Here is a 27,654-nt window from a genome sequence, read left to right on the forward strand (position 1 = left end):
CCCTGAGGATGGTCACCAGGGCCGCTTCTCTTCATGTTCCCCATCCTTGTGGAGCATCACCAGGGTCGCTTCTCTTCATATACCCCATCCCTGAGGAGTGTCACCAGAGCATCTAATCTTCATGTTGCCCATCCTTAAGTAGGGTCACTAGGACCGCTCCTCTTCATGTTCCACCTCCATGAGAAAGGTCACTGGGATCCTTCCTCTTTATGATGATGACGGTGCAGCTAGACAGTTAGAAATGGGCAAATTACCGGTAAACAATCCAACCGTAGTTTGTGGTTGACTCGCTTTTGTAACTAGCCTAGTGGTCGTCAATGGAACTACAGAGTCAGGGAAATCTAATGACTTGACTTCAGGGTTAAGGTAGGGTGTTTATTGTTTGAGACATAGCTTAATTATTTCTAAAAGCATCTATAAACATCTTTTCATTTTGTAATGTGTTTAGAATCAGATCGTACTGCATGTCAGACTGATAATCTCAGAGTCAAAGTGGATTTTGTCTCCAAAAATTAACATTACTCTCATGATTAGCCATGACGAGAACAGACCCAAGCGCTGGAACCCGAAATGATCATACACAAGTCTTTGACGTTAAGAAACTTTTAATTAGTTTGTGGATGTTGGCAAGGAGGTCCGTGGAGCCGTCACCAGCGAGGACGCTTGGAGCTTGGAGTGATGTGGACTGACGAAGAGCGAGGTTGTGGCGTGACTGGAGTTGATGGCGTGGCTGGAGTTTAGGCAGGTAAGGCAGTCTTGAAGGTGAGGAGCGTGGGACTGAACCCAGGTCGGCATTTGTGGAGGACAGATCTCTGTAGGCAGATCGAGAGCTTGAATTGGTTTAGAGAAAAAAACACATACAAGGCTTGAGATCGACTGGACCATGTATGCACCATAGTGGGCAACGAACTGGCGATGAATACTGGACTGGAGCCATCTCAAATACAGAAGCGGGTTGTAGGTAAATGCCGACAGCTGGGTCCAATCTGTAAGGAAGGAGAGAAGGAGGGCCGAGGAGAGGACTCACGGGGGCACCATGACAATTACCTGTTTTTTTATATATCTTAAAATTGAAAGTAAACACTCAAATGAGTTATTGTTTATCTTCAAGCTTCAAGCATCTTCATCGTTTCCATGGAGCTGCATTTTATGGGTTTTAAATAACTAATTTGTCAAGTGTGCAAAAATCCACATCAAAACTAAAACAGCAGCAATTATTTTTAAAGAAATGTGGTCAGTTTGTGAGTCATTTAGTGCTGTGTTCCTTTTTCTGTCATTTATTGGATGCGTGTCCAAAGTTCAAACTTTTCTTTTAACTGTTTTGGATACCAACTCTGCAGTGAAAATTTAAATTTGCTGATGGGAGTGTCCTACGTCACTTGTTGCTTTGAATGATGTCTTGTTTATTTTGTAGAAATGGAAAACTCAAAGCTAACTAATCCTGCACAGCCCTACCTCTCTAACATGAACGTCCCCCCCTGTTTCCAAAGAAACCGTGAAATGCATATATGTAAAGTATTAGTTAGATGCAGGAAGAGGTCTGTCCTGTTTCTGTATTTCTATATTCATGCTGAATCACTGTCAGTTTTTGTTTAACCTTTAAAGGCTTTTTCTGTGAGAAACAGCAGGTTTAAAAGCTAAAATAGAGGGAAGCTAAAAATAAAGCAGACGTTTTTGACATCCTTCATACAGGCGATAAGCTCACATCAGCTGTTTCTCTTTTAATCAAATGACTGTTCATATTTTTATATGAAAGTACATTTTTGACCCTTTCTTGACATCCAGCCTTCATGTTGCCCCGCCCACTTTGTGTGACGAGCTTTGATCCTCAGTTGATCAGACTCACTCAAATATTCACTCAAAGGGTCTCTATATAGGGATCAGAAATCCTGCAGTAAACAAAAAAAACTGGTTTTTATTTCCAAAATGAGTTTTTACATTTTTGTTGCACCAGAGAGGAACTTCAAAAAGGTTAGGAACATGAAACTCAACACTCATGCAGTATCTCATTATGATAATAAAGTATCAGCAGAAATTTGCATTTAATTTTAGTTTCAGAAAGTAAAACGGTTTCTGACACCTTCAAACATCTCAAATAATTAGAACATTGGGAAAAAAGTTCTGTATTTTTGTCAGTCAAATTTTACAAAAAGGGATCATTTTGTTTTCTACTGAATTATTACACTAAAATTTAAACATTACAAGCATTCGGTTAATGTAATTTTAAAGATTTATGGGCTTAGTACAATAAAAAAAAAACTAATTTAGTGTCTCCGAAAGTAAAAATGTCACAGAAGATTTAAAAAAAAAAAAAAGGGGTTTTCAGCAGGATTTGTTTTTTTATATTTTTTTTATTGTGTTCATTTCTCTCCACTTGTTGTCGGACATCCTTCTGCTGCATCAGTGCTCTATGGAGTTGATCAGACTGCTACTCTGCAGAAGCTCAGGTTGCCTTGATAGCAGGTCATCTGCATTGGTTGGTCTGGTTTCTCTCTTCTAAACAACAATCCATAGATGTCCAGTTTAAAATAAAAAAGCCCCAGAAAACACAATAATTACTGATTCATCAAGTTAGTCAAAGCTGCTAAAAAGACTGCAAACAAGAGGGTACTTCTTATTTTTTATTTCAAAATATGTTCATTAAGTTTTAGGATCTTTTAAACATTTTGTTTAAACAGATCTTTTTTGCCTGGAACGTTTAAAGGTTTTAAGTTTTAAGTTTATGTAGTCCGTAAAATTCTGTTTATGGGTCAAAAACTACCCACCCTACCAAAGCCCCCGAATCAAGCAGCCCCTGCCTTTAGACACAACTGCTCTAACAGGTATACTGTGGGTCTGTGGGTAAAAAAAGAGGGAAAACCTAAAGAGAAAATGTTCATGCCCTTTTTATCCTATAGGCATGCTGTGGACGATGGACGCTTTTACAACTCGCAACGATAAGTAAAGGCCCGTTCACACCGGGACGAATTTCGCCCACGATTTTCGCCGACGTTTAACGCCTCGTGACTAAACAAAGGGCACCAATGTGAGTGTGCACACCGACGCGAAAAAACGCCACGCGTCAAAGCGTGACTTTTTAAAAAACGCCTCGGGTTCGTTTTTTTTTTGACGCGTCGCGTCGAAATCTATTCGACCAATGAGAATGGCGCTTTTGCACACGTGTCTGGAGCTTCTGAAGTTACAGTAAAACACAACTTGGGGGCGCTCAAACACAAAACTGCCTTGCTGAGCACACATACCAGCGAAGAAGATAGACGCCGAGTTGCATCTACACAGCCGCGAAGAAATAATGACAGACATTCTAAAATATACCTGAACCAAGCACCAGTTGGAGCTACTGGTGCTTGAAATATTCATGTTTTCTTTGTATTATTCTGACTAGCGGGTAAATACTTGCTCTCTTCTTCTGAGTGAAAAGCGACTTTAAGAATCGTAAAGTTGCGCAGCGCCACCTTGTGTACAGGAGTATTTATGTTTTACATTAAGCGCCATCTAATGTCAGGGAATGAAATTGCATGTTCGCTCGGCTAGTCCTCAGCGAAAATCGCCTGGGTGTGAACACAAAAAACGTGGCGAAAAACGCTGGCGAATAACGCCTGGCGAATATTCGTCCCGGTGTGTACGGGCCTTAAGGGTGAAATTGATGAGATTTTTTCTGTTTTTAACCCTGCCAAAACTGTTAGAAATATTAGAACGGAGGAAATCAAAGAATAAGTAGTTTGAGTGGAATTCCTTCGGGCACATGCGATAAGTAAGGAGCCAGTACTCGCCCCTTTCTAACAGCTAGAGTGTGGCGTAAGGAAACCGTTCAACAGAATCACCTGTACGTCATAATGTAACTTCCATTTGCCTTACAAATACTTCACAATACTCTTACCAAACACACGACAATGGTACATTCCATGTCCATGACGTCTCTTAAGGTGGCCGTACGAGCCTCAAGGGAACTGCAAGACACACCTGCGATCCCCTTAAGATGCAGCCGCTTCTCTCTATGACCCTCCATGGACTCCGACAACCCAAAAACCTGCAGCACCTGTACAGGTGCATGTGACTAATTCCTCCACTGTATTTTAAATCATAAATCTATTGTGCATAATAACACAACTGGATGACTTAAACTAATTTTAATTTTTTTAATGATATTTTTGTTACACTATACAAAAAGACGATCACCAGTGAAAATTATTTCACTTTATTTACACAAACCAACTCTAAAACGTTTTCTTTAACAAAGTAAAGGTTTCTTATTGCTATCACATAAGGGTGAAGTACTTCTGTAGGAAATGGTTAAACATTAATCCACATTAAACATGTACTTTTACTAAAGTAAATATTTAGATTTGCAAATCTTTTACTTTTATTTCGAGTAATGTTTTATAGTAGCACTACTGTTAGATCATTTTTGGAAAATCTACCCGGCTCTGGTGTTTAGTCACGTGACAGACTCCGGGTTTTGAACCCCCACCTCCATATGCTCCCCGCTTCAGACGGAACTTCCCCTCTCATTCTAATCCCGGCCGTTGATGAAGGATTACAGCAGAGAGCTCCCTCCTGCTGATTATGTGCTGTTGTGACCCTGGGTTTGTGCGCGCGCGCCACAGCGGCGCGCGAGGACAGCTTCCAAGCATTTGAATAGCAGTTTCTGCGTGTCATGCAAATGCGGCTTCGCTCTCCATTCAGCGCACGCGGAAAGTGAAGCGGAGCGACTTCAAACTTGTTTTAATTTATTTATTTGTTTGTTTTTATTCCTGGAATTTTAATTTACCTTTGTTTTTATTTGAAGGGGGGAATGTGATTAAAGAAAATCAAAGAGGGGGGAAAAACGCGCTCGGTGGGTGGGTGCAGCCCCTCTGGGTGCAAGCAAAGGAAGACGTCAGCTGAGCTGCTCAGGTTCCTCTTTAGCGGGGAAACGCGCACCACGCACACTTCCTCCTCTGAGAGCACTTCACCGCGCCTGTCCGTCCGTCCGCACCTTCATCCTGAGCGGGCCCGGGGAAATGATGGAAGCCCCGAAACAGACGTGAGGAATACGGACCCCCGCAGTCGCCATCCCCCCCGAAGTAAATTCCGAGGAGACGTTTCTGAAACTGCGCAAGTGCGGTGAGTGCCCTCTTTACTACCGAGTTTGCTGCTCTGAAACAACTGTCAAACAGGCGAGACCCCAAACTTGCTAATATTTATATTTATTAACTGGTAAGTAAAACAAATGTAACATATTTGAAGGTTTTCTAAAGGGAAACACGAGTTTTACAAAGAGAGGATGCCCACCTCCGAAAGAGGAACCTGAGCTTTTTTTTCATGCAACATTCTGCAGAAGTTGTCCTGCACACAAATGATATGTAAAGAAGTGTGATGGGACGCTGTTTTATCTCACTGATGCGCATCGTTTTCTTCAACTGTTGCCTCTGTCAAGGGACGCATGATGGCTCACAGCTCCTCAGTGTTCAGAGAACCAGGCAGCTTTCAGCTCCACCTGGGCTTCAAAGTTTGGTGGCTGCAGCCTCAGAGCTGCTGAATGTTGCACCATGATGGTGACTCAAGCTTTCATGTTGCAGCTTCGTGTTTTCCAGAATGTCCTCAGTAGCTAAAGGGTCATTACATCCAAAAATGTCCAGATGACTCAATAGTGTAAAAGACACACTGCTCAGGTGGTTTGAGAACATCCACCTTCACTGAAAAGACCACAAGAATGACAAAAATGACTCATTGGGTACTAAACCACCGTATTTTTAACATGTCTTTTCACCCCACGTGTTTTTTAGGTCCTGTTTACAAATGCATTTCTTTTTTTTTTAATTACGACATTAAAGTCCTAAAGAAAAGAAAAAGCGCAAAGGTTGTCTGTTGATCATAGCCATGCCCAAAGGTGAAAGATGTGGAGGATTTTGTGAAGCTTTATTTCCGGATAGGTTTCAAAAATAAACAAATTCTGGACCTTTTGGCGGCTCAAAATGAAATTATTGTTAGTGTAGCCGGCTTTCCGGGGTTTGGTTTCGGTAGAGCAGAGTTTCGTATGTAAATGTTTGGGTGTAGAAGACCGCTACTTTATTTTCCTTTTCATTCACATACCCAGAAGTCCACTCGTCACCTTGCATCACATAACTGTCATGCACACAGGAAACACCAAAGGGGAATGTAAATAGTTTGTCCCTTCCTCCAGATGAGACGTCTCGTTTCAACATAAAACAACAAAAATCTGTTACATTATGAGAATGTTGAAAATGCCAAAAACTGGGCCTCAAGTCTGTGTGACGCCCAGTCACACAGACTCGGAGATCTTGTCTTTGGTGGATGAAGAAAGGATTGAAGTGGACACCTGCAGGGATACTGATGTCTTCATCAACGGGCTGCAGAGATCCTGCAAGTCGCCAATCAATAAATAAAACATTAATAACCCTTGTGCTATCCTAGGCACTAAAACATTGGAAGTTGGGTCATCTAGACCCACTTGTCAGTGCGCTGAACCTTTTTTCTTCAATGATTTGTGATCTTCACTGGTGTCCATGGATTACATGAAATCTTTCCACCTTTATCCACCTTTGTCATGGTAGGGAGAACACGTCAATGTAAGGGTGGGGTCATAGGATAGCACAAGGGTTACACCGTAGATCAAACAAATGAGCTTCCAAACATTTGGAACGTTAGTGAACATTCAGCTCACCTGTTCAACTGTCTGCTCTGCTGCTGCGCAGACTTCACTTGCTGCATTGTGTTTGCTCACTTCCACTTTAATCTCATACATTTACGAGAAAAAAGCTCATGCGTTTCCGAGAATAAAGTCCTAAATTAACGAGAAAAAAACACCAAAGTCTCTGTTTATCGCATCCATCCCCAAAGATGAAGTATGTGGAACGTTTTGTGAAGCTTGTGAAGCTCTTTTTCTATCCTTTAGCTGATTATGCAGTTAAACTGATTATAAACATTCCCTCACTACACCCCTCGAAAACTATGTAGTGCAGTACTATCCACTACCCTGGATCATAACACAATTCTGACAGATGCTAGTTCCCTTTTTAAATTTATTATAATACAAATATGACCCATTTGCCGAAAAATATATACTCTATATGAACCCACTCTGTTCTGATGAGGAAAACTTGGAATGTAAATACATTTTTCTCAAATGACAAATCGTTCAAACGCAATGCATTGTGGTCTATAACCCCTAGTTAAGTGAGCATTGATGAGTTTTTCGCAGAGACTTCTGGGAAATTTCCAGAATTTAGGAAATGACGATTTCGAACACATGGCAAACGCCAATTATAGTGCACTAAATGGGGAGTGGTGAGGAAATTTAGATAAAACAACGTCCCATCTAAGATTTGGGGCGTTAAAGGTTTAATTTAAGTTGGTTTATTGATGTTTGAAATTCTTCTTTTTTTTTCAACATTTAAGAAATCATGTTTGAAAAACAGTCACGTTTCACCTTTGTGAAGCCTAATCTAAAAATGTGGAGCATGAGAAAGTCTAAGAAATATTTAAACAGAGTCCGTTCCGTTGTAACAGAAAAGATGAAAATAATCTGCTGGTGTGTTTCTTTTCTCAAATAGCCTCATATCAGGCCATCTGAACTCAGTGATGTCACTGTGATAAGGGCTATCACTGATAAAGGACAATCAGGAAATTTGCTTAGAGGCGAAGCCACAAAAAATGAACACAGATATTTGTCGGCTCCAGACATGCAAAGAAGTCACATGTGCTTCGCATCTTTCCACTTTCCATACATTTACAGTAACGGTTCAGAAGGAAAGTCACTTTTTCAAGATTTTGTTCATCATTTCCTTGTCACCGAATACAGGTAACGCATGCCCTTTGAAGTACTGTAACTCTTTGACCATTTGCACGGTCAACGTAATTCCAACAAATTCTGAAGATGGAGAAAGCAACTATGTAAGAGTTAATAGTTTGCATTATCAGAAATTAACGCACGCTGTGGAAGCCTGAACACGTTAATGCTGATAAAGCACACTTCTAAGGCCATTAACCATGGTCACTTATAAAAGAAATAACTATTAAACCACTTTTTAGTACTTTATTCTTGTTATTTTTTTGGTTTGGAGCGCTTTAGTCACAAAAAGTGGAATATTTGTTGTGTGGTACCGATCTCGACTGCAGCGGCAAAGGAAAGCTATATATGCTGGTCGTCACGACAGGTTAAATAAAGCATCAGTTCAGAGAGAAAGTTCACCTCTTACTGTTTGTTTTTGTCCAGATGATGAAGATAAAGTTGGTTTTAAAGATACTAGCGCAGTGATACCGAACATTTAAGCTATGTGACCAGAACTTCTTTTTTAGGTGTGCAATATCCCTGTGCATTATCACTGTGCTTTACGCACACGCAGCAGCCAATCAGAATTCAGAATTCACCCGGACTATGGTATAAGTCCCGCTTAAGAATCCTTTGGAAGTATGTTAATTTCATAAACAGTCAAAGAATTTCAGCAGTTTAAAGAATGTGTGTTATTTCTGGTTACCGGATGTAACACCGGTTGTGTTAGCGCAAAGAATTAACTTCAGCATCAGAATCCGTTGGAATTGCGTTAATTTTGTAAACACTGTACTGCTGTGGAGTGTTACATTGCAGCACAAATAAATTATCCCATGCATCAGAATCAATGAGAATTACGTTAATTGCGTAAATACTTTAATAAAGTGTTGCATATCAGTGCAAAGAATTAGCTTCAGCGTCAGAATCCATTGGAATTTCATTGATGGTATAAACGGTCTAAAAGTTATGGTAATTAAAAGAGCTAAAGTTCCAGTGTTGATGGTTAAAACAGCTAAGAACTATGGAAAAATCCAGGTACAGTAAAACACGGCTAGGAGCCTAGGAGTACAGTGTTCTGTTGTTTTTTGTGAACGTGCCGTTCCATCACAGTTACATATAAGGCTTAGAGGCGGAGTGCTCACGCCTCAGCTGCACGGTTGGCAGTTTAATTCCTGACTACCCCCAGTCACAAGTCAAGGTGGTCTTGACACTCACAGCTAGTTTGCAGTGGTTAACGTTGAGTAGCGTCGCTGCTTCCTCGTGAGTGTTTGTGTGCAAATGGGGGGCGGAGGCCGTAAAAAAAAACGTTTTGACCACAAATTAGTTACAAAGTGCTTCACATGTCCTTTTGCAGCTTATTTCATGTCTGCAGCTGACAAAAATTCTTTATATTTTAAAATCAAAACGGGATTTTTGTGAATCAAAAGTCATTTTATTCAATTAGAAATGGATTTTCTGGCTGTTCTGTTTTGTGTTGATCAGACAACAGTTTTCACCTGGAGCTCACCACAGGAAAACTGTCTGAGCTCAAAGGTTCGTCTGAGCAACTTTTAATGGTCAGACTGTGTGGAATAAAGTTGGATTTAAACCTAAACGTGGTTAATCTAAGATTTGGGGCATATTAAGTTTAATTTAGATTGGTTTATTCATGTTTGTAATTCTTTTTATTGGAGAAATTTGGTTCATATTTAAAAAACAGTCACAAAGATAACTCCAACATGGACTTAACCATTGTAAGTTATGATGTTCCAAAAGCTAAAAATAACCATCTGAGAATCACAAATGTTCTGCTGAACAACTTTTAACGGTCAAATTATGTAGATTAAAATCTACATAGTTTTAATCTAATAATCTGGATGGTTAAGTAGCCAGATGTTATATCTCATGTTTCCTTTCTGTCTTGATGTGTCAGACATGGCAGATCTAAGAATAACCAACTGTGTTCTCTCAACTCATTTAACCGTTTTAACCATCATCTATAAAAACCACGAGCTTGTTGGTCTGGTTTATCTTTTATTTGTTTTTTCCTGTTTGTGACCTCCAGAACATCGAAACATTACCACCACCACCCCACCCCACCCCCTTGCATTGATTCCGTCGTGCCTCCGCAGGTGGTTTCTTCACCTGAGGCGATGCATTCATGGTCTGGCTGCTTCCCAGAATCCGGAAACTTTCCCATCCGTCTAAAAAGTTATTTGTAAAATCTGTCTCATGAGAGAACGTCTCCTCTGATTGGATGTTGGTTCATGCTTCTGCTGTTCGTAGTGACATCTCAGTATTTCTGCTAGTGGATTGATGACCTTTCCTTTGGATGTGATGCCTATTTGCATTGCACCTGGATTTTGCCTTTATGTTTATGGAGTGTTTGTGTTTTGTGGTGTTGTAGAGCAGGAAGTATTAGTTGTCGTCATGACAACTTTTCATCTCAGAAAAAAAACCCTTTAAGTTGTGAGCAAAGGTCTTTCTTTTTATTCTGGTATATTATATGTCCTTAACCCTTTAACACCAAAGCTACAGCTTCAGTTTTGACATTCTCCCGCCTTCAATAACACTTTGTAATACTTCTGTAATACTGTTTATGCAATAATTCTGCAGAGAAAAGCAGAATTATTGTCAAAGAGCGTGTGTTATCTAGCTGTTGCTGGTGACAGCTGAAGTGATAGAGGTGACATTCTATATGAAGAAGTGTCTGGTTGAAATGGTCTGACATTTCCAAAACAACACATCTTGATTTTCTCTTCTTCATCGTCTGTTCCTCTGAACGAAATCAGAAAAAATGGAATCAGCTTTTGCCCTTCGATGATGATGACTCTTCAGAATTATTGTCCAACAAGTAGACTTTTTAAAGGTTTGTTCATTAAACAAAGTCTACGCTCAGAGTGGCCTGACCTTTTTAATCTTTTAGAAGAAAGTTTTAGCTTTTGAGCTTACCAGCTCCATTAGATAAATGACATGACACACATTAATGGTCTCAACTCTAAAGTGTTTGAGTTGCAGTGTTAAAGGGGACCATATGTATTGGTTTGGACAATGTATTGATATTGATATGAATAAATGGCTTTTCTGTAAAGATCTTTCAGACTGTCAAGGGTTAAAGGGCCTAAATCATGTTAATATCAAATTTTTTTTAGCTTTTAAGTGTATTGTATTGTTCATTCCTCAATATAAACAACCCCAAGAGCAGTATTTTAATCCATTCATGGATTTCTGAGCATTCCTTTAAAACCCTACACTCTGTGCACCAGCCCCTCCCAATTCACGAAAACGAGCGGGTTCTCACATTGGGACATAGATAAGTGAGGAACCTCCCCTTCCAGGAGGAGTCTCCACTGGCTAACAAACACTTTCTAAGTGGAGCTAGCAGGGATCAGCAAAAACTTTTTTATTATACATGCACAATATGCACACCCATCTTTGCAAAAGTTTGGGCGTTGTTTGTTTTCATGGGAGAAACGCAGACAGGTTAACGTCATGAAAAGGGGCGACACCCACACGGAGCGAAAAGCGGTACCTCAGAGATCGAGTCGTCTTACCTCCAAGTAGGAAAATGAACTGCGAAAATAGCTCATGTTTCATAAAAAGTTAATTCAAGGGTAGTATATTATCGTATACAGTACAGACCAAAAGTCCCATTCAAATGAATGGGAAGGTCTGTCCAAACTTTTTGTGTGTACTGTATATGGATTATGGATATAGTTTACTCTCAAAGACTTAAGAATTGCATGATGTAGACCCTTTAAGAAGCTTTCCTGTTTTTTTATTTGCTTTCTTTTACCAAAGTCTTAAACTGAACCAATCAAGTCATCTTGATTGGTTTATTCCAAGTCTTAACAAAAGAACATCTGAGTGACAGAAAAAGAGTGACGGACAAAACAGAACTGAAACTTTCAGAAGAACATTCTCAGAAATCCGTCCTCCATTTAAAATGTTGACGAGGCTTTAAAGTCGCAGCTTAAGCCCTTTTTTAAGTCTTTTTATAGAATCCAAAACAGAAAGCTCTGTGTAACAATTCTCACAGAAATAGCCCCGGGATGTTCTCCTTGTTTACTGCTTAACCTCCTGTTCCAGAGAACGAATGAGTTCCCACGCCCTTCCAAGTAATACAATTTTCACGATCCTTCCTGCAGAACCGATTGATTAAAACCTTGTTTCCACGTGTTCTGCTCTTTAAACTGGAAACACGAATGAAGCTCACGTTTTCTACTGAGTCAAAGTGAAGCTCCAGCATCGGACTAACCTCGTTTTTCAAACGATAGAACGTGACCTGGTCCTAGGAAACCTGCTTTGACAGACTTCCCTAGAAGGTCCAGAAAGGAGAGATGAAGGAAGTGAAATGGAACCACTTCCTGGGATTTCACATTCAAATGAAAGATTTTTCCTTTTTTAGGGCTTGACAAACGGCAAGAATGAACACCAGTTTCATTGAAAGCTCCATGCTTTCAGTGACGTCTGCTCACTGTCAACTCCGAGTACATGTTTATCGGGCTCTGGGATGGAGGCGCTCACAATAAACATGCAATAATCTGTGGACTGAAGAGAGATTTGATCCACCGTCTCCCTTGTGTCCTCTCCATCTGTGCAGCCTACATCTGCACACCACCGCAGCCCTGTCCCGGTACAGACGTTCTTTGTTCCTGCCTTCCTCCATTTATATGCATCCTCATTTACCTACCGGTACATAAAACACAACAACAGTTTGATGCAAAGGTTGGAAGAGCAAATTCCCTCGACGCTAAACACAAAGTGTCCTCTGTGGAGAAACCCTTTGAAACACACAAATGTTATTTATTTCTATCTTTTGTCTTTATTTTTTAAGAAAATATGTAGACTAAGCACCTGGAAAGCTTCCATGTGGACATGCAGCTTCAGGCGGAGGTTTGCGTTTAGTTTTCCCGTCCTGTTTTCTTTTCGTTTTCCACTTCAGTTTGATGTAATTCCCCATGCTAAGCAACAAGGAGCAACATCAAGGTGAACCAAATTTAGCGAAGCCCATTGAGACGACCGGTGTTGGGATTTTGGGCAGTACAAATAAAATTGAATTGAATTGAATTGGAGAGAAAGGCGGATTCGCCTCAGCTGGTCGCAGTCAGAGAAAACTGGAACGAGACAAACGTGAAAACACCGGAAAAGTCTGTTTTCTTTCTAAAAGACATGGTATAACATGATACCATCCACATCACCTTAGATGGTACCATTATTATTTTGATGATCATCAGGCATCGTTTCATTATCCTTAAGGTTTCAGGAACCGTTGCATGTGGCTTACGCTTGATGTGAGAAGAAAAGCACACAGATACTATGATAATACTGAAGATGTGTAACCCTTCATCACCAGAGCTTTAGCTCTAGTGATGACGTTCTTTGAATTACCGTTACGCTTCGACCTTTTGCGCAATTAACATAATTCCAATAGAAGTGAATCAAAGCGTTTATGTACAACACTTCACGCTACTATAGTGTTTACGCAATCAACATAAAATGACTGCTTCTGATGTGGAAAAAAGCATCCTCTGCAAATATGTCACACTTTAGTACTTTAAGGTGTTTACACAAATGATGCACTGTATACCGATGGATTCTGACGCCAAAAAAAAGCAGCTTTGGGCAAAACGCGACGCTTTACGGCAGTAAATTAATGTGAATCAAAATGAGCATTACTTTTTGTTTTTTAGCCTTTTTTTGATTAAAATAATTTTATAAAAAATTTTCTGCTGTTTGTTGTCTTCATATTTACCAACATTTTTTGTTTTACCTTTTTTTTAGGAAGTGAGGTGTTGTCTTCCTGCTGAGGCTCTGCTGTTTCCAACAGTGTAAGGATGACCACTTTAACTGATTAAAGCACAGTTCTACCTTTAATTTTGAGTAATAAAAGTTCATAAACTTAAACCAATCCATGATCTTTATTGTTTTCTTGGATCAGTTACTTTTAATTTTTTTCAGTTTGTTCTAGCTGACAAATAGAGAAATCAAGTAACTATTTCTTTACAAAAAAAACAAATATTTTTACTAAGAATTGTAAAGTTATTCCTTGATGTTTAGACAAAAATAACAACCTTTAGTCAACAAAACCTTTTTGTATGAAATTTAATTTCTTATTACATGGATGTTACCTTGTGGCTATTTTAATTCAAATTTCTGCATCAAACTAGTTTTTATTTGAAAATGTCACTTTTATGAAAGTTTTTAACTATTAGTTCCTGCTGTGATGGAGTTAGAGAAGTCCAATTCGACGAAATGGAAACCCCTTTTGGTTCATTAGAGACTTCTGTGAGCTTCTGTGTCGGATGATTGTCTCAGGCTGCTCTCACTTCTGGTTTCTTCTCCTTTCTGACTTCCCTGCAGACGGCATCATGGGCTGCATCGGCTCAAAGAAGGGGCAGGAGATTCCCATGAAGGAGAACGCCAGCGACGAGCAGAGCCAAGTACCTTCCGGACACTATGTCAAAGACCCCACCTCCGGCAAAAAAACTGTGTGTCATGATGCTGTGTCACCACCCCCAAAAATTGCCTCTTTTTCTCACTCAGTTGAAACACGCAGAGCTGCCTGCAGAAAAATAAGTCAGAAAGAGCGACAAATGCAACAACAACAAAAGTGTTGCTAAATTTAAAATTGAGGGAAGATGGGTTTCAATACACCGAATGATTTGTTGCAGGTTTGCATACAGGCCAGACTTTGTTCTGTGGCATGACTGAAGTAACTGATCTGAGTGTGTGTGGTTCTTCTGGCCACTGCTTCCTGTGTTCTGACAGTAACATCTTTGATAACCTCAGTGAAGAAAGAGGAAGTGACAGAGGCTGAACCAGACCATTCTGGCACGGTTGTGCATTCAAACAGCAATTTGATGCTTGGGTTAGAAACACATACGGTGTTATCTTACAGATGTCTGCGATTGCAGACACTTGACTGTTCTCCAAATACTTCCGGGTAGTTTGTCGTGGTTACAGAAAAAAACGCCTTCAGGTCAGAAACTAATCTGGAACTTTTTAAACAAACTAGATGGCAACATGTTGAGACAACCTCAGGCAGTAATATAAGGCTATATTTGACATAACAGAGTTCTTTATTTTTAAATGCTAGTATCTCCACATTACCACATTACAGACATCATACCGTGTGTCCTGAACCCCAGGACTGAAAAACTGTCAGGCTTTTTCGACAGAGTTGTTGGTTCTACATCACCTAAAATGCGAATTGTTGATTTATGTTTTCCAGCTACATGGGAATTACACTTTTTTTTTTGGAACGGTGGGAAGACTGAGTGCAATGATGATGATTGGGGGGGGTTCCAAACCGGCGCTGTTGGTTTTTGTAGTTTCATCATTGACCGTAATAGAGAACTGAACTGAGTGACCGCACCTCCCTCGCAATCTAAAAAGAAGGTACTTGCTGGCTCCAAGAAGGCTAAACCCCATAGACCTCTATAGAGAATAAACTATTACTATTACTATTACTGACCAATCAGATGACTCAATAAAAGTAGGTGGAGCCTGCTGCCCCCCTCATTCAACATTTAAAACGTTTGATTGACAGACTTTGTGAAGCTCACTTTTAAGTGAAAGGGATGTGGACTTCCAAAAAACTCACTCCTGATTGGTGAGATTGGTTTCCATATAAACTCAAACCGGCCCGAATCAATGAGTGCTGACTAACAAAATCTGGTTCCAACATATCGCTAAAAAGTGGCGACTGAATTGACTTCATTTGGTTTAAGCTGGAAGCACGTCATTTTCTATGGATGACGTCACACTCACTCGGTTCAGTTCCCAGATATGGTCCATGAGTTTCACATGGACATCCGTACTCTTCAGGATACCCCGTCACAGTTATCAGACACATTTTGGCCAAATGGGCACCAACATTGGGTCACGACTGTTGGATAAACGGCTAAGTTTTCTCAGTCAATCCCATCACTTAAGGCCAAAACCTGCCCCATTTTTAATACCTGTCCAACATATCTGTTACCATCTTTTATTAACCCTTTAACACTGGAGAAGTCGGCAGTAACACTTAATTAACACATGTTCTTTGACGTACCATATCTCTTCAACCAGTTATGCGATTAACGTAAATCAGCTGATTTACATCGATTCTGTAAATACTTCACTGCTGTAAGTTACGGTAGTCAAAAGAATGTCAACACTGGAGTTGAAGCTTCTGTGTTAGTGGGTAAAGGGGTTAGTAAATATCTAAGCCAGAGTTTGGACAGTTATCGGTTTTATTAACACAGGGCTGCATTTTTTATTTATTTTATTTTGCAGATTTGTCCTTTCTGAATTCATCTAATCTTTAAAATTAGCACCTAGGCCTACAAAGCCATAATCCCGAATAGAAAGGGAGGCCTTGTTTTTAGACTTTGGGATTAAGTAAGCACAAATCCAGTGGTTTTTACTAATGATAACCTCAGGACAAACCTCTGTCCGTCCCTCCCCCACAAGCAGCTGTTGTATCTGTGGGATGTTTCCAGGCAGTTTGGTCAACCGAGTGTGAAAGCGAAGCAAAACAAATGAAGTTGTGAAAGTTCGGGGTATTCCCTGCCCAATCAAACCAAGTCTCAAGGGCTGTTCTTGTGTAAAAGAATTAAAAAAAAATGTTTTCTTTTTAAATATTTGGGTTATTTTACGTATGACAAATTAAGTAATCTGCTTTACATTTAAAATCTTTCCAGATTTGTGCAGTTAGAAGTTAAATCCTTCAACGAGCAGCTCAATAGCGGAATTATTATAAAACTGAAGAGTTTTTACATCACTTTGAATCCTTTCTATCAGTCAACCTGTCTTTTCTTTCAACAGCCCAAACTCCCAGGACCAAATTCCTCAGAAGGTGAGTTTATGTCCACTTTCTTTGACAGACTCAACTAAAAATGAAGCAGCATTAACGGGGCTGTAATTACAAACTCTGACACGCGCAGCAGGTTTCAAAACCCTAAGAGGCAGAAAGGCCTCGTTTTTTAAGACTGAAAGAGGAAGGAGACTCAGAGTGTCGGTAAAGGGCGATAAGCCTCTCAGCACATCACACAGCAGACCCGTCCCAGTGCTATTATTATCAAACGCACGCGGAAGTCAGCCATGCGTTCAAAAACCAAGGCCAACCTACTGTGGGCGAGAAGCACTAACTTATCAAAGTAATAGGGTTCAATAGATACTCAGCTGGTGTCAAGATATTACTGCTGACAACATGCTTTTGTTCTTACTGCATATCTTGACCTGAGAGTGGAAAAAAATACATTTCCGTTTTGTTTATTTTTGACCGCTTTAGGGGAGAGTGTTGCCATCGCATTGTATGACTATGAAGCCATTCACGAGGGAGACCTGGGCTTCAAAAAGGGCGACAGGCTTAAAATTTTGGAAGAGTGAGTGGACCAAAGTTTCCAGGTTTTTCTTTCTTTATTTGCTGTATTTCTGAAGTCTTTCCTCTCTTTGTCCTTTTTAGATCAGGCGAATGGTGGAAAGCCAAGTCCATCAGCTCAGGCCAGGAAGGCTTCATCCCCAGCAATTATGTCGCAAAAGACACTCTAGAGACAGAGGAGTAAGTTCAAGATGTTTTCCTCTGGATGCACTGGTTTTTATGTTTTCAGGCACATTTTAATTAGATTTACAACAGAGTTAAACTTCAAGAAGCACAAAAGAAACAGCAGCCTGAGTGGAAAGTTATGACGTGAGAAACAAAAGAGAAGCTCGTGTGCTAACTAATCTGTTTCCTGTTTTTAAGTTGGTTTTTTAAAGGGGTAAGTCGGAAAGATGCTGAGAGGCAGTTGCTGGCCTCTGGGAACAAAACAGGCTCCTTCATGATCCGAGACAGCGAGACCACAAGAGGTGAGAGAGTTGGTTACAGAAGCTGTTTCGACTGTTTCCTGAATGTCATTCTGGGCTAATTCAGGAGAGAATTGGGTTAAACATTTACCAGAACCACCAGCCTGTTGGGATTATTGACATTGACACCAGTCAGGAAAACGCAGTTGAATGTGATTCGACTGTAGTAACGAAACTGTTTTTGTGGCCCTAATGTAAATGTTCGGAGCACACAGTAATGTGGGGCAGTACAAGACTGAAAAAAAGAAAACAGGAACTTCTCCTAACCCTATTGACACATGTATTCATTTTAGTGTCTTCATATCTGGTTAAAACATGTATTTATATTTTTTAACTGATAGTTTATTTAAACTTGTTGCAACAGAGCATAATACACAGTTGTCTCCATGGTTTCCACGATAGTCATCCTAAATACAGTACGTATTATCAAACAAGGTACACACAGGAAGTTGAATTACCACAATACTCTTTATCTAAAACAGGAAGAATGAAATCTAAACGCCAACATTTGACTAACTAGAGGTATTAATAGGAGGATGTCAGTAGTAAGGGTTTTTCTGACCCCATCTTAGGTTAAAGGTGTGCATTTGATGTCTTAGTTGGAAAGTTATTCTTTCGTTTTTAAAAAGTTCTCTTACTTTTTGTATTTAGGTATCCAGAGAGGATGTCTCTGTTTTCATCCATCTCATGTAATTCATTTTAAAACTGCTGTAAAGAGTACATGCCTCCCACCTCCTCCCACATCTCATCGGGTATGCCTCTGGCTGACTCCACCTCCCACCCTTGCTTAGCCCCAACAGGTCCATCATCAGACATTGACACAAAAATGTTATAGCCCTTTTATCCCCACCCTCTTTTTGATATTGTATTAACAGACTTTCAATTGGTGTGGGGTTTAATACTTTGTTCCACTCTTTGTGAGCGGTCAGAAAGGACCCGCATCTGCAGGTACCTGAAGAAGTCAGAGATGAGATACCCAAAATCAATTAACTAATGGATATATAAAAGTCCCTGGTTTGACTATTTTGTGAAGCCCTTATTTAAAGAAATAGGTGTGAAGGATTTATTATGCCTATGCTTGAAACAGCAGAAAGTTTTTTTGGGTAGCTTAAACGATGTTCTAACTTTTTTCCAAATACTAAGAGTGTTTTTAGTCCACAATGAAACTGAGGTATCTACTTGTGAACACACACTTCTACATATAGAAGTTTGTACACACACTTGTATTTGTAGAGGACACAATTCTACAAATACAAGTGTGTACAGTGGTTCTGAGCACATTGTTTGCTCAATAGTCAGCCATCGTGCTTGGGTGTCACTTTTCATCCATGAGATTATTGGTTTCAGTTGTGCAGAGTCCCACCGTATGACGTGGGATGTTTCCGGTGATTTGTTAATATCTAAGTAATTTCTGAGTTCTGTTTTAATGACAGTAATGAAGTCTTTATCATTAAAAAAGGTGCATTCAGTCTCCACTGTCTATAGGTTGGTGTAATGCCTATATCCCACTTGAGCACAATAGGGGCGTGATCTGAGATTGTGATAGGCATTACTGTTTTTTTGTCAATTCTATGTATTTCAGCTTTATGGGTAAAAAAATAGTAAATTAGTGAGTATGAATTATGGCTGTTCTCTTTTGGAAATTTATATGATCCACCGAACCAGTCTCTCAAGACAGAGATTTAACGGTTTTAGCCATTTGGATAAAGGACATGTAGAAATAGAATGCCTGTCCAGTTGTGATATGTTCATGTTAGTCGCTCTGCACACACAGAAGAATATCACCTAAAAAAAACTATCTGTCTCTGGAACCACAGGAAGCTACTCCCTTTCAGTGAGAGACCACGATCCCCAAGCCGGTGACACAGTTAAACATTATAAGATCAGAACGCTGGACAATGGAGGGTTCTACATCTCACCCCGCATCACATTTAGAACCCTGCAAGAACTGGTCAGCCATTACAAGAGTAAGTGATAATCAAATGTGTCTTCTTTGTTTTTATTGCTCTTTTGTGTTAGACTATTCTCCTTAATTTAGTTAACCCTCTAAATAATGATAACAATAATTAGGACTTTTTAAGTTATTTTGTAATATCATGCTATAATGATTGAGTGTAGCTGGTTAGGACAGCCATGAGAAACGTGCTTGATACAGAAACGCTCCCTGATGGCAAAGTCAGAAACATTAAGCTAATTATAGTAATAATTAAAAAGTTGGTAACAGTTGGTAGTCTGTGCTTTATCCTATTTGTTTACCATTCAGAAGAAGCCTGTATGGTGGCCCTGAACTCCAAATCAAATCAACAAATCACTCAACGCAAAAACATATTAAAGGTCACAGCGACAATTAAAAAGGCGAAATAAATATTTGAAAAATTTACATCTTAGAAATCAAAACAAAATTCTAGAAACCAAAAATTAATTTAAAAAAAAAAGATAAATTTAAGCAAAGAAACAAAACAGAAAAAATTGTTTTGGGAAACAAAAGTAACTTCCAGAAATCAAAATATAGTGTAAAAAATGAAACAAAACTAAGAAAGAAGAAAAAGTTAGGATGATTGGATGACGTTTGTCATTTATTTGTCATTGTGATATCTACTGACAGGATATTTCTTTAGGCTTCTGACCAAAGCCACTGCAAACGTTCAGTGATTGTTCCATCAGCTCTTTACCACAATTTGGGTAAAACCTTGGGTAAAAGTTTAATTTGATATATTCAATTTCAATATTCATTTTCCACCACAATTTATGAATAAATTCTTTAAAAACGTGATTTTCTGGATTTTTTGTCTTATTTTTTCTCAGTAATGAAAATTACAGCCCTCTCTCATCTTTTTAAGTAGGAGAATTTGTACAATTGGTAGCTGACTAAATACATTTTTTCCCCACTGTAAATAGTAAGTCAGAGAAATAATAGTAATAAAGCAACCTTGAAAAACAAAGATAGTTGCTAAATATATGGTTTACAGTTGAGGTGTGCATCTAAACCCCTCGCTGTTAAGGCTGTGAAATGGATAATTGTTTATTTGAAATTACCAACTTACCACTGAATTGTTGCTGATTTTCATGACATTTATGCTGATAAAATAATATTTACTTTTTTTATGTAAACAGAGCAAGGAGATGGCCTCTGTCAATCCCTGACCTCCCCATGTCTGAGCCCCAAACCTGAGAAGCCCTGGGAGAAAGATGCATGGGAAATCCCACGATCATCACTTAAACTGGAGAAAAAGCTTGGTGCTGGACAGTTTGGAGAAGTCTGGATGGGTGAGACTTGTGTGCTTTAAAACCAGAAATGCAGAGTCTACACCAGAGTAAGGAATATAGAAATGGCTCTTCTAACTGTAAACATTTGTTTGTTTTTAAGCCACTTATAATAAGCACACCAAGGTAGCAGTGAAAACCATGAAGCCTGGCAGCATGTCCGTGGAAGCCTTCATGATGGAAGCCAATCTGATGAAGAGACTGCAGCACGATAAACTGGTTCGACTTAACGCCGTGGTCACAAAGGAGGAGCCCATCTACATCATCACTGAATTCATGGAAAAAGGTACACAGTGTGTACAAGTGTTTTTGTGTTCTTGTTTTTGTTCAGTTGTGGGGTCTGAGACCCCAGGATACACTTCGCAGTGTGGGGGACCAAAAATGTAACAAACTGATTATTGCCCCCTAGTGTTTAGTTTGAATAGTTCATAATAATTACAATTTCATAATAGGATTTTACCATGATTTATTTCAGAGTGGATCTATTGAAAAAAAATACAGTATTTTCAATATGTCTTTCATCCATTCATTCATTTTTCTTTAATAATGTCTGTAAAAAAAATCTGGCAAAAAGTCCTTGTGACAGAATTTAAAACACTTGATGGAGTTTTGTATATGTGTTTTAGAGGTGATGGACACTTTGGTGACACAAGTTTAAAGTTCTTCTTTTCAAATAACAGTTTGCAAGTGGTTTGGCACTTTCACATATACTATACTTATACCATAGTTGTCTATTGCATCCTTATACTCAAAGAGCGGTTGTTTTAGGTAACTTGCTTGCATTTTTAAAACATATTCCAGTATTTAAGTTCTCGCTCCTAAAAAAAAAACAGAAAACCAAAAAATGAATGCCTGTCCAGTTGAATCTAACCTAAATAAGACAAAAAAAACAAAGAGAGAATGGAATAATGGATCTCAGTATCGGTTGTAATCTGTCTGTGTGTGTATGTTTTTTGCTTACAGGCAGTCTGCTGGACTTCTTGAAAAGTGATGAAGGGAACCGTGTTCAGCTTCCAAAGCTCATCGACTTCTCTGCTCAGGTGAGAAGCCTTCACTAAAAGTTAGATTTGCATTGAAAACAAGTTTTAGGTAAAGCCATGATTTTTATTTTCTTTATGTCGTTTTCTTTCATTTGAGAAAAAGTGAATGCTAATCCTTTGGTTGTGTCTTTGAGTTCTTGTCCTTTGGTCTTTTTGGACTTTTCATTCTAGACTAGAAGGTTGTGAGTTCAAAGCCACCTTTGATTCGTACCGAAGACTATAAATGGGACTCAATGGCCTCGTTTCCACTGAGCAGTACGGCCTGGTATTTTGAGTGTTTCCAGTAAAACAGACCGAACCGTACTATTTTTGGGCCCCTGTTGGATTTAGGTCCATAGAAAAATGGAATGGACTGGTTAGGTCATACGATGAAACCCGTTTATTGGCAGAAAGTCACTATGACAATGGAAAATGTCAAACTAGCCATAATCCAATGCAGACGTCTTCATTAAATCATTCTTAAAATTACCAAAAAATCTTGGCATTTATAGAACTTTAAATTTAGCACAGTTTTTTCTTTTAAAATAGCAATCAACTGGTCTTATTTCCTCTTTTCTAAAATTTTAGAATATTTGCAAAGATAAACCAACATGGACTTCTCTTTTACCCACCACTTTGATGAAGTCACCTGGATGCAAGACTATACAATTTTTTGTTGTTTTAATAAACTGCTCATAAAGTCCCATTAGCCCCATTGCTGTGGTCGGGAACCACTTGGTGTCTTAACCCCCCCCATCCAACCCATAATGCTGTCAAGCGGGGGGTCCCATTTTTAGAGCCTTTGGTATGACTTGGTAGTAGAATTGAAGTCACAACATTCCAATGTCAGGGCAGACACTCTACCACAAGGCCACTGAGCTGGTTACACTGCCTTCAAGTGTTTGACAGTGTTATTACAGAGCTTTAATGTATTAATCTGTAAAATGTTTTTCTTTAAAGCATTTTCCACAGGTTGTCATATTTTTGTAACACATTTAAACAAATTTATTTAGATTTAAGTTAATCACACTAGTAGCAGACACAGTGTTAACTAGATTTTTATTTTATTAGATATTGCTTATTATTTTAGGGTAATCTCTTGCTAATCAGTCAACGTTTAAACTTTCTGCCATGCTTAATAAATTCATTTTCAGGTTTTAAACAGACAAGGAACACAAAACTAAACTAGAAACTAATCTGATTTCTTGTTTGTCTTTAGATTGCAGAGGGAATGGCTTACATTGAGCAGAATAACTACATTCACAGAGACCTGCGAGCAGCCAACATTCTGGTCAACAAGGCTTTAGTTTGCAAGATTGCAGACTTTGGATTAGCTCGTATCATTGAGGATAACGAGTACACAGCTCGAGAAGGTATGAATCCTTTTCAAATGTCACCCATAAGGACTCAAATGTATGTGTTCAAGCAACAACATGCAAGAGCTGAAAATGTTTCTATTAAAAACTAGTAACTTTGTTGTGTTTTTAATGGGATAACTCTAATATCTGTAATGCCAACACATTTTTGATACAAGCAACTAGCAGAGATGAGCTTTTTAGAAACATCAATTGATTAACAGCTCTGTAGTAGTAGTGGGAATAAGTTAAATTCATAATAAGATGCTTTATCAAGATGTCAAGTAGGGGAAATTGAAAATAACTGTTTTAGAGTCTGCAGTCATCACTTTTGGAGTGAACTTGCTTTTTTCCTATTATCTATTTTTAGTTTTTAAGTGCATTTTACAGCCTTAATGTTTTTATTTGCAAACATTTTATTCGACATTTTTCTTTCAATGTTTAGAACTCCTTTCCTATAAAATATACATTAGATTTGCTCCATTAATGGTGGTTGTTGAACATACGGCAGCACTACATTGCAATTAATGTGTTATGGTTTTAGTTTCTTTGCTTTTATGTTTTGGTTCTCTTTTTGTTTTGTCATGTTTTGAGTTCATTTTCTGTTTTATTTTGAAACGTTCCTGTGTTGTGTTGTGTTTTCGAGTTTTAGTTTTGGTCCCCATCTGCCCTCATTGTTTCCACCTGTGTCTCGTTTGTCTGTATGTATTTAAGTCCTGTCTTTCCCTTCCTCCTCTGCTGGTCCATAGTTTTGCTGTCCCCTAGTTTTTGTGTCTTGTATTTCGAGTTTCAAGTTTACCAGCCTGCTGCAGTGGTATTTTGTTTTGTTTAGTTCAGTTTTAGTTATTAAAGATCCTGTTTCCTGGAACCTCCCCCCTCCTCCTCTCTGCGCCTGGGTACTCCCTCAACCCCCCTCCATAACATGACATAATGAAATAACTTCTAACTTAGTAAATTATTACCTCGTTTTTTTAGGTTTAATTTAATTCTACAACATGCTTTTTTCACATCTGTTACATACGTTTTCCTATATTTAATGAAGGGCAACAGATACATTTCAAATAGTCGTGGTTTCATGGAAATATGAAATTATACTGAGTGTCAAAAACACAGTAAAACTGACAACAACTAAAAACATCATGTGTCTATTCAATCTACTTCTATAACTAGGAGCCAAATTCCCCATCAAATGGACAGCACCAGAAGCCATTAACTACGGGTCTTTCACTATTAAATCTGATGTCTGGTCTTTCGGTATTCTGCTGACGGAGATCATCAGCTATGGACGCACTCCATACCCTGGTAAGAATGCAGAACATTTTAAGTCTACACTGTGGCTCTTCAAGCTCCTGAAATATTTAGACATAAACAGCAGCTGTGATGCTTAAGCCCAGAAGATGGTGAGAAAATTCAGCTATGTTTCTGCTGATCTCCAGGGATGACCAACCCAGAAGTGATCCGCTCCCTGGAGAAAGGCTACCGAATGCAGCGCTTGGAGAGCTGTCCTACCGAACTCTATGACATAATGTTGGATTGCTGGAAGAATAAAGCAGAGGAGCGCCCCACCTTTGACTACCTGCAGAGCATTCTGGAAGATTTCTTCACAGCCACTGAGAGCCAGTATCAGCAGCAGCCTTGAGTCGCATTACATTTGTTTCTTATGTGTTCTGTACGTATTACATACCCACTGAGCCTTTTCATTTATCCTTCTTTGTCTTTTCATACTCAAAAAAAAGAGTCTTATTACAACGTAGCTCAGTCATTTTCCATACATCCACGAATAAGCGATAACTAAAAAGTTCATGCTTTTAGACTTAAAATAAGTTAATTTTATCATCAAAACTATTTTTCTTTTTTTGTGTGTGGGGGGGGGGGTAAACCACTTGTCTGAAAAAAGTTAGATCATCAGCGAAGAAATCAACTTTTATTTGGCGTTGTAGAGCTGTTACAGGCGAATACGATTTGCACGGCCAGTTTCAATGTTAAGTCATTGTACAGACGCCGTCAGAGGTCCTGCGTTGCATTTGGAGTGTTGGTTGCAGCGGTCTGGTGGCAGCACGTTGCAGCAAAAATTCTGACGTGCGATATTTCCAGAGTTCAAACATCAAAACTTTCGCAAAGAATATGTGTCACATAAACCAATCAGAAACTTAGCTTTGACCCGTGACGCATTGATGGCGTGATCAGGGGGGTGTAGTCCAGAAGTGATCAATGTAGATTTTTTGGTCAGTGGAGATCATTACCTCTTCCTGTAAGGTTTGGAAATCCCTCCTCCACTTCCTTTTTTACCCCAGTTAAATCAGGCTTTGAAAAACCCTGTTTTTCCGACCGCTTTTAGCAATTTGGGTTGTTTGATATTTTCCGAAGCAGCTTAATGTAAATATGTTATCTTGAAAGAATTTTATAACGCCTTTTTTCAAATAATTGGGAATGGGCTTATAATTCCTGTCATTTATTCCAATGCATCGGCTTTAAAAAAAAACAACAGCTCACTTTTTTAGCTGCAGGCTACTTTGCATATTTAAACCTCGTGCACCTCTATTTCAACAGAAAAAGCATTGTCTTGCTATATCATCTACTTTTTGGAGGCTTGTTTAACATCAGTTTTTCACTTATAATAGATTTATTTGTCCTATTACAGTTTAGTTCAATTTCACCAATAACAGGAACGCATCGTTGGATCATAAAATGTCTGCATAGCAACCGTGCAAAGCTCGGATCCGTCTAGACGCATAATAAATCAAACTGTAGCGTCGTCTGTTAGAAGAAAACTGCATTATACAAACAGCATTTTGGTTTTCAAAAGTGGCTCTCTTAGTGTAAAAGATGTATTTTATAATGTAATAAACAAAATGAGTGTTGCAAGTCAGAAACTCATTTTTCTTGTCCCATCTGAAATGCCCTTAAAATTCCAACACTGCAAAGTAAAAACTGCTTTTTCAAACATAGAATAGTTTGAAGGCTCATATCATATGGATAGAAAGTCTTCTTTCTTTACAGGAAGGCTGTTTTTTTCTGTCTGCAAACCTTTTTATTTTATATATCAAACTGAGCTTATTTCCTCACAGTGCCTTCTTAATACAGTAGCCATAAAACCCTGTGTATGATCTGTTCACAAAGTCTTGCGGAAGTTTAGTGTTTTTCAATAAAACAATATATTTTTATTGCTGTGTAACTTATTTTTAAAAGATGCATAAATGTAACAAGTTGGAGAGGTACCGTACATATTTCAATGATATGGTGACTGGAGCAGCATTTTATTCCCAAGAGCTTTTTATATCTTTGTGTTAAAGGGTGCATGTGAATGACTAGTGATGGCTGCTTTTTCCTTTGCTGCAGCATCTGTGTCTTTCTCATATGTTGTTTGAATATTCATAATGGTTTTTGCACATTTAAACTATGTTTGGTGACAGAAAATCAGAGAAATTTAAAGGGAAGCTATGAGCCTGCAATAGAAATGATTTTGTGCTGGCATAAATTGACCCACTATTTATCAAAATCTGTGAAGCAAAGATCTAAGACGTTTGTGCTTTTCCTAAATTATTATGATTGAAAGAATTTGCAAAGTTCTGTATATAATCATAGGAATATGTTTATTTTTTTGTTCATTCTCTCTACCAATATGAATCTTTTTGCAGCATCTGCACCTGAAATGTTAAAATAAATAGTTTTTAAAAAGCAAATGTGTTATTAGTTTGTTTTCATTTATTGTTAGAATTGTGTTCATTCTTTTTTTTTTTTTTTTTTTTTTTTTTTTTTTTTATTTTTTTTTTTATTTTTTTTTTTATTTTTTTTTTTTTTTTAAAAAAAAAAAAAAAAAAAAAAAAAAAGAATTGTGTTCATTCTTAAAAGATCGTAATGAAGCTATTGGGAAGAGTAGTGGAAAGTTAGCTGAGGTTAGAAGGGAACATTTGGGGTATGGTGAGCAACAGTTTGCAAAGAAGAAGAACCAAAGATGCAAAATTTGCTTTGACCCTTGTGCTATTCTAGGCACTTTGACGTTGGGAGTTGGGTCATCTAGACCCACTAGACAGTGCGCTGAACCTTTTTTCTTCAATGATCTGTGATCTTCACTGGTGTCCATGGATTACATGAAATCCTCTTCACCTTTATCCACCTTTGTCATGGTAGGGAGAACAGGTCAATGGAAGGGTGGGGTCATCTAAGATAGCACAAGGGTTAAGGATGCATCTGCAGAAGAACAGTTAGGGTCAGAAGAGGTAAAGAAATGTTATGAAACAGAGAGGGGAGCTGTGGTTTGGACAAGGAAATCTGGAGTGACAGAGGAGAACGTTGGAGATCTTCAGGACATGTGAGAGCTGGAGGACAGTGCTGGGACAGAGGAGTTCAAGGCGGAGGTGAAACTGCACCAAGGATCAGCCTCTAGATTTTTGTGGCGATGGACAGACTGACAGATGAAGTTGGACAGGAATCT

The 27,654-nt window shown here is 38.7% G+C and overlaps 1 protein-coding gene across 3 annotated transcripts; it reads left to right on the forward strand.

Annotated features, from left to right (window-relative positions):
• Positions 1-727: 727 nt before the first annotated feature.
• Positions 728-26,902, forward strand: hck (HCK proto-oncogene, Src family tyrosine kinase). Of its 3 annotated transcripts, none has more exons than XM_078949937.1 (14): positions 728-745; positions 13,535-13,581; positions 14,114-14,241; positions 16,562-16,592; positions 17,028-17,121; positions 17,202-17,297; positions 17,481-17,584; positions 19,399-19,548; positions 20,696-20,848; positions 20,949-21,131; positions 21,809-21,885; positions 23,084-23,237; positions 24,390-24,521; positions 24,656-26,902. In XM_078949937.1, the coding sequence occupies exons 3-14, from the start codon at positions 14,122-14,124 to the stop codon at positions 24,856-24,858; spliced, it is 1,497 nt and encodes a 498-aa protein (XP_078806063.1). In that variant the 5' UTR covers positions 728-745; positions 13,535-13,581; positions 14,114-14,121; the 3' UTR covers positions 24,859-26,902. The 3 variants fall into 3 exon arrangements, with proteins under 3 accessions (XP_078806063.1, XP_011475106.1, XP_011475107.1); XM_011476804.4 differs by lacking the exon at positions 728-745 and adding an exon at positions 4,511-5,103; XM_011476805.4 differs by lacking the exon at positions 728-745 and adding an exon at positions 4,907-5,103 and having other exon boundaries at positions 14,114-14,193.
• The last annotated feature ends 752 nt before the right edge of the window (positions 26,903-27,654 follow it).

The sequence above is a fragment of the Oryzias latipes genome, chromosome 7 (assembly GCF_053564925.1).
Source record: "Oryzias latipes strain Hd-rR chromosome 7, Olatipes_Hd-rR_3.1".
In the NCBI taxonomy this organism is placed as follows: Eukaryota; Metazoa; Chordata; class Actinopteri; order Beloniformes; family Adrianichthyidae; genus Oryzias; species Oryzias latipes.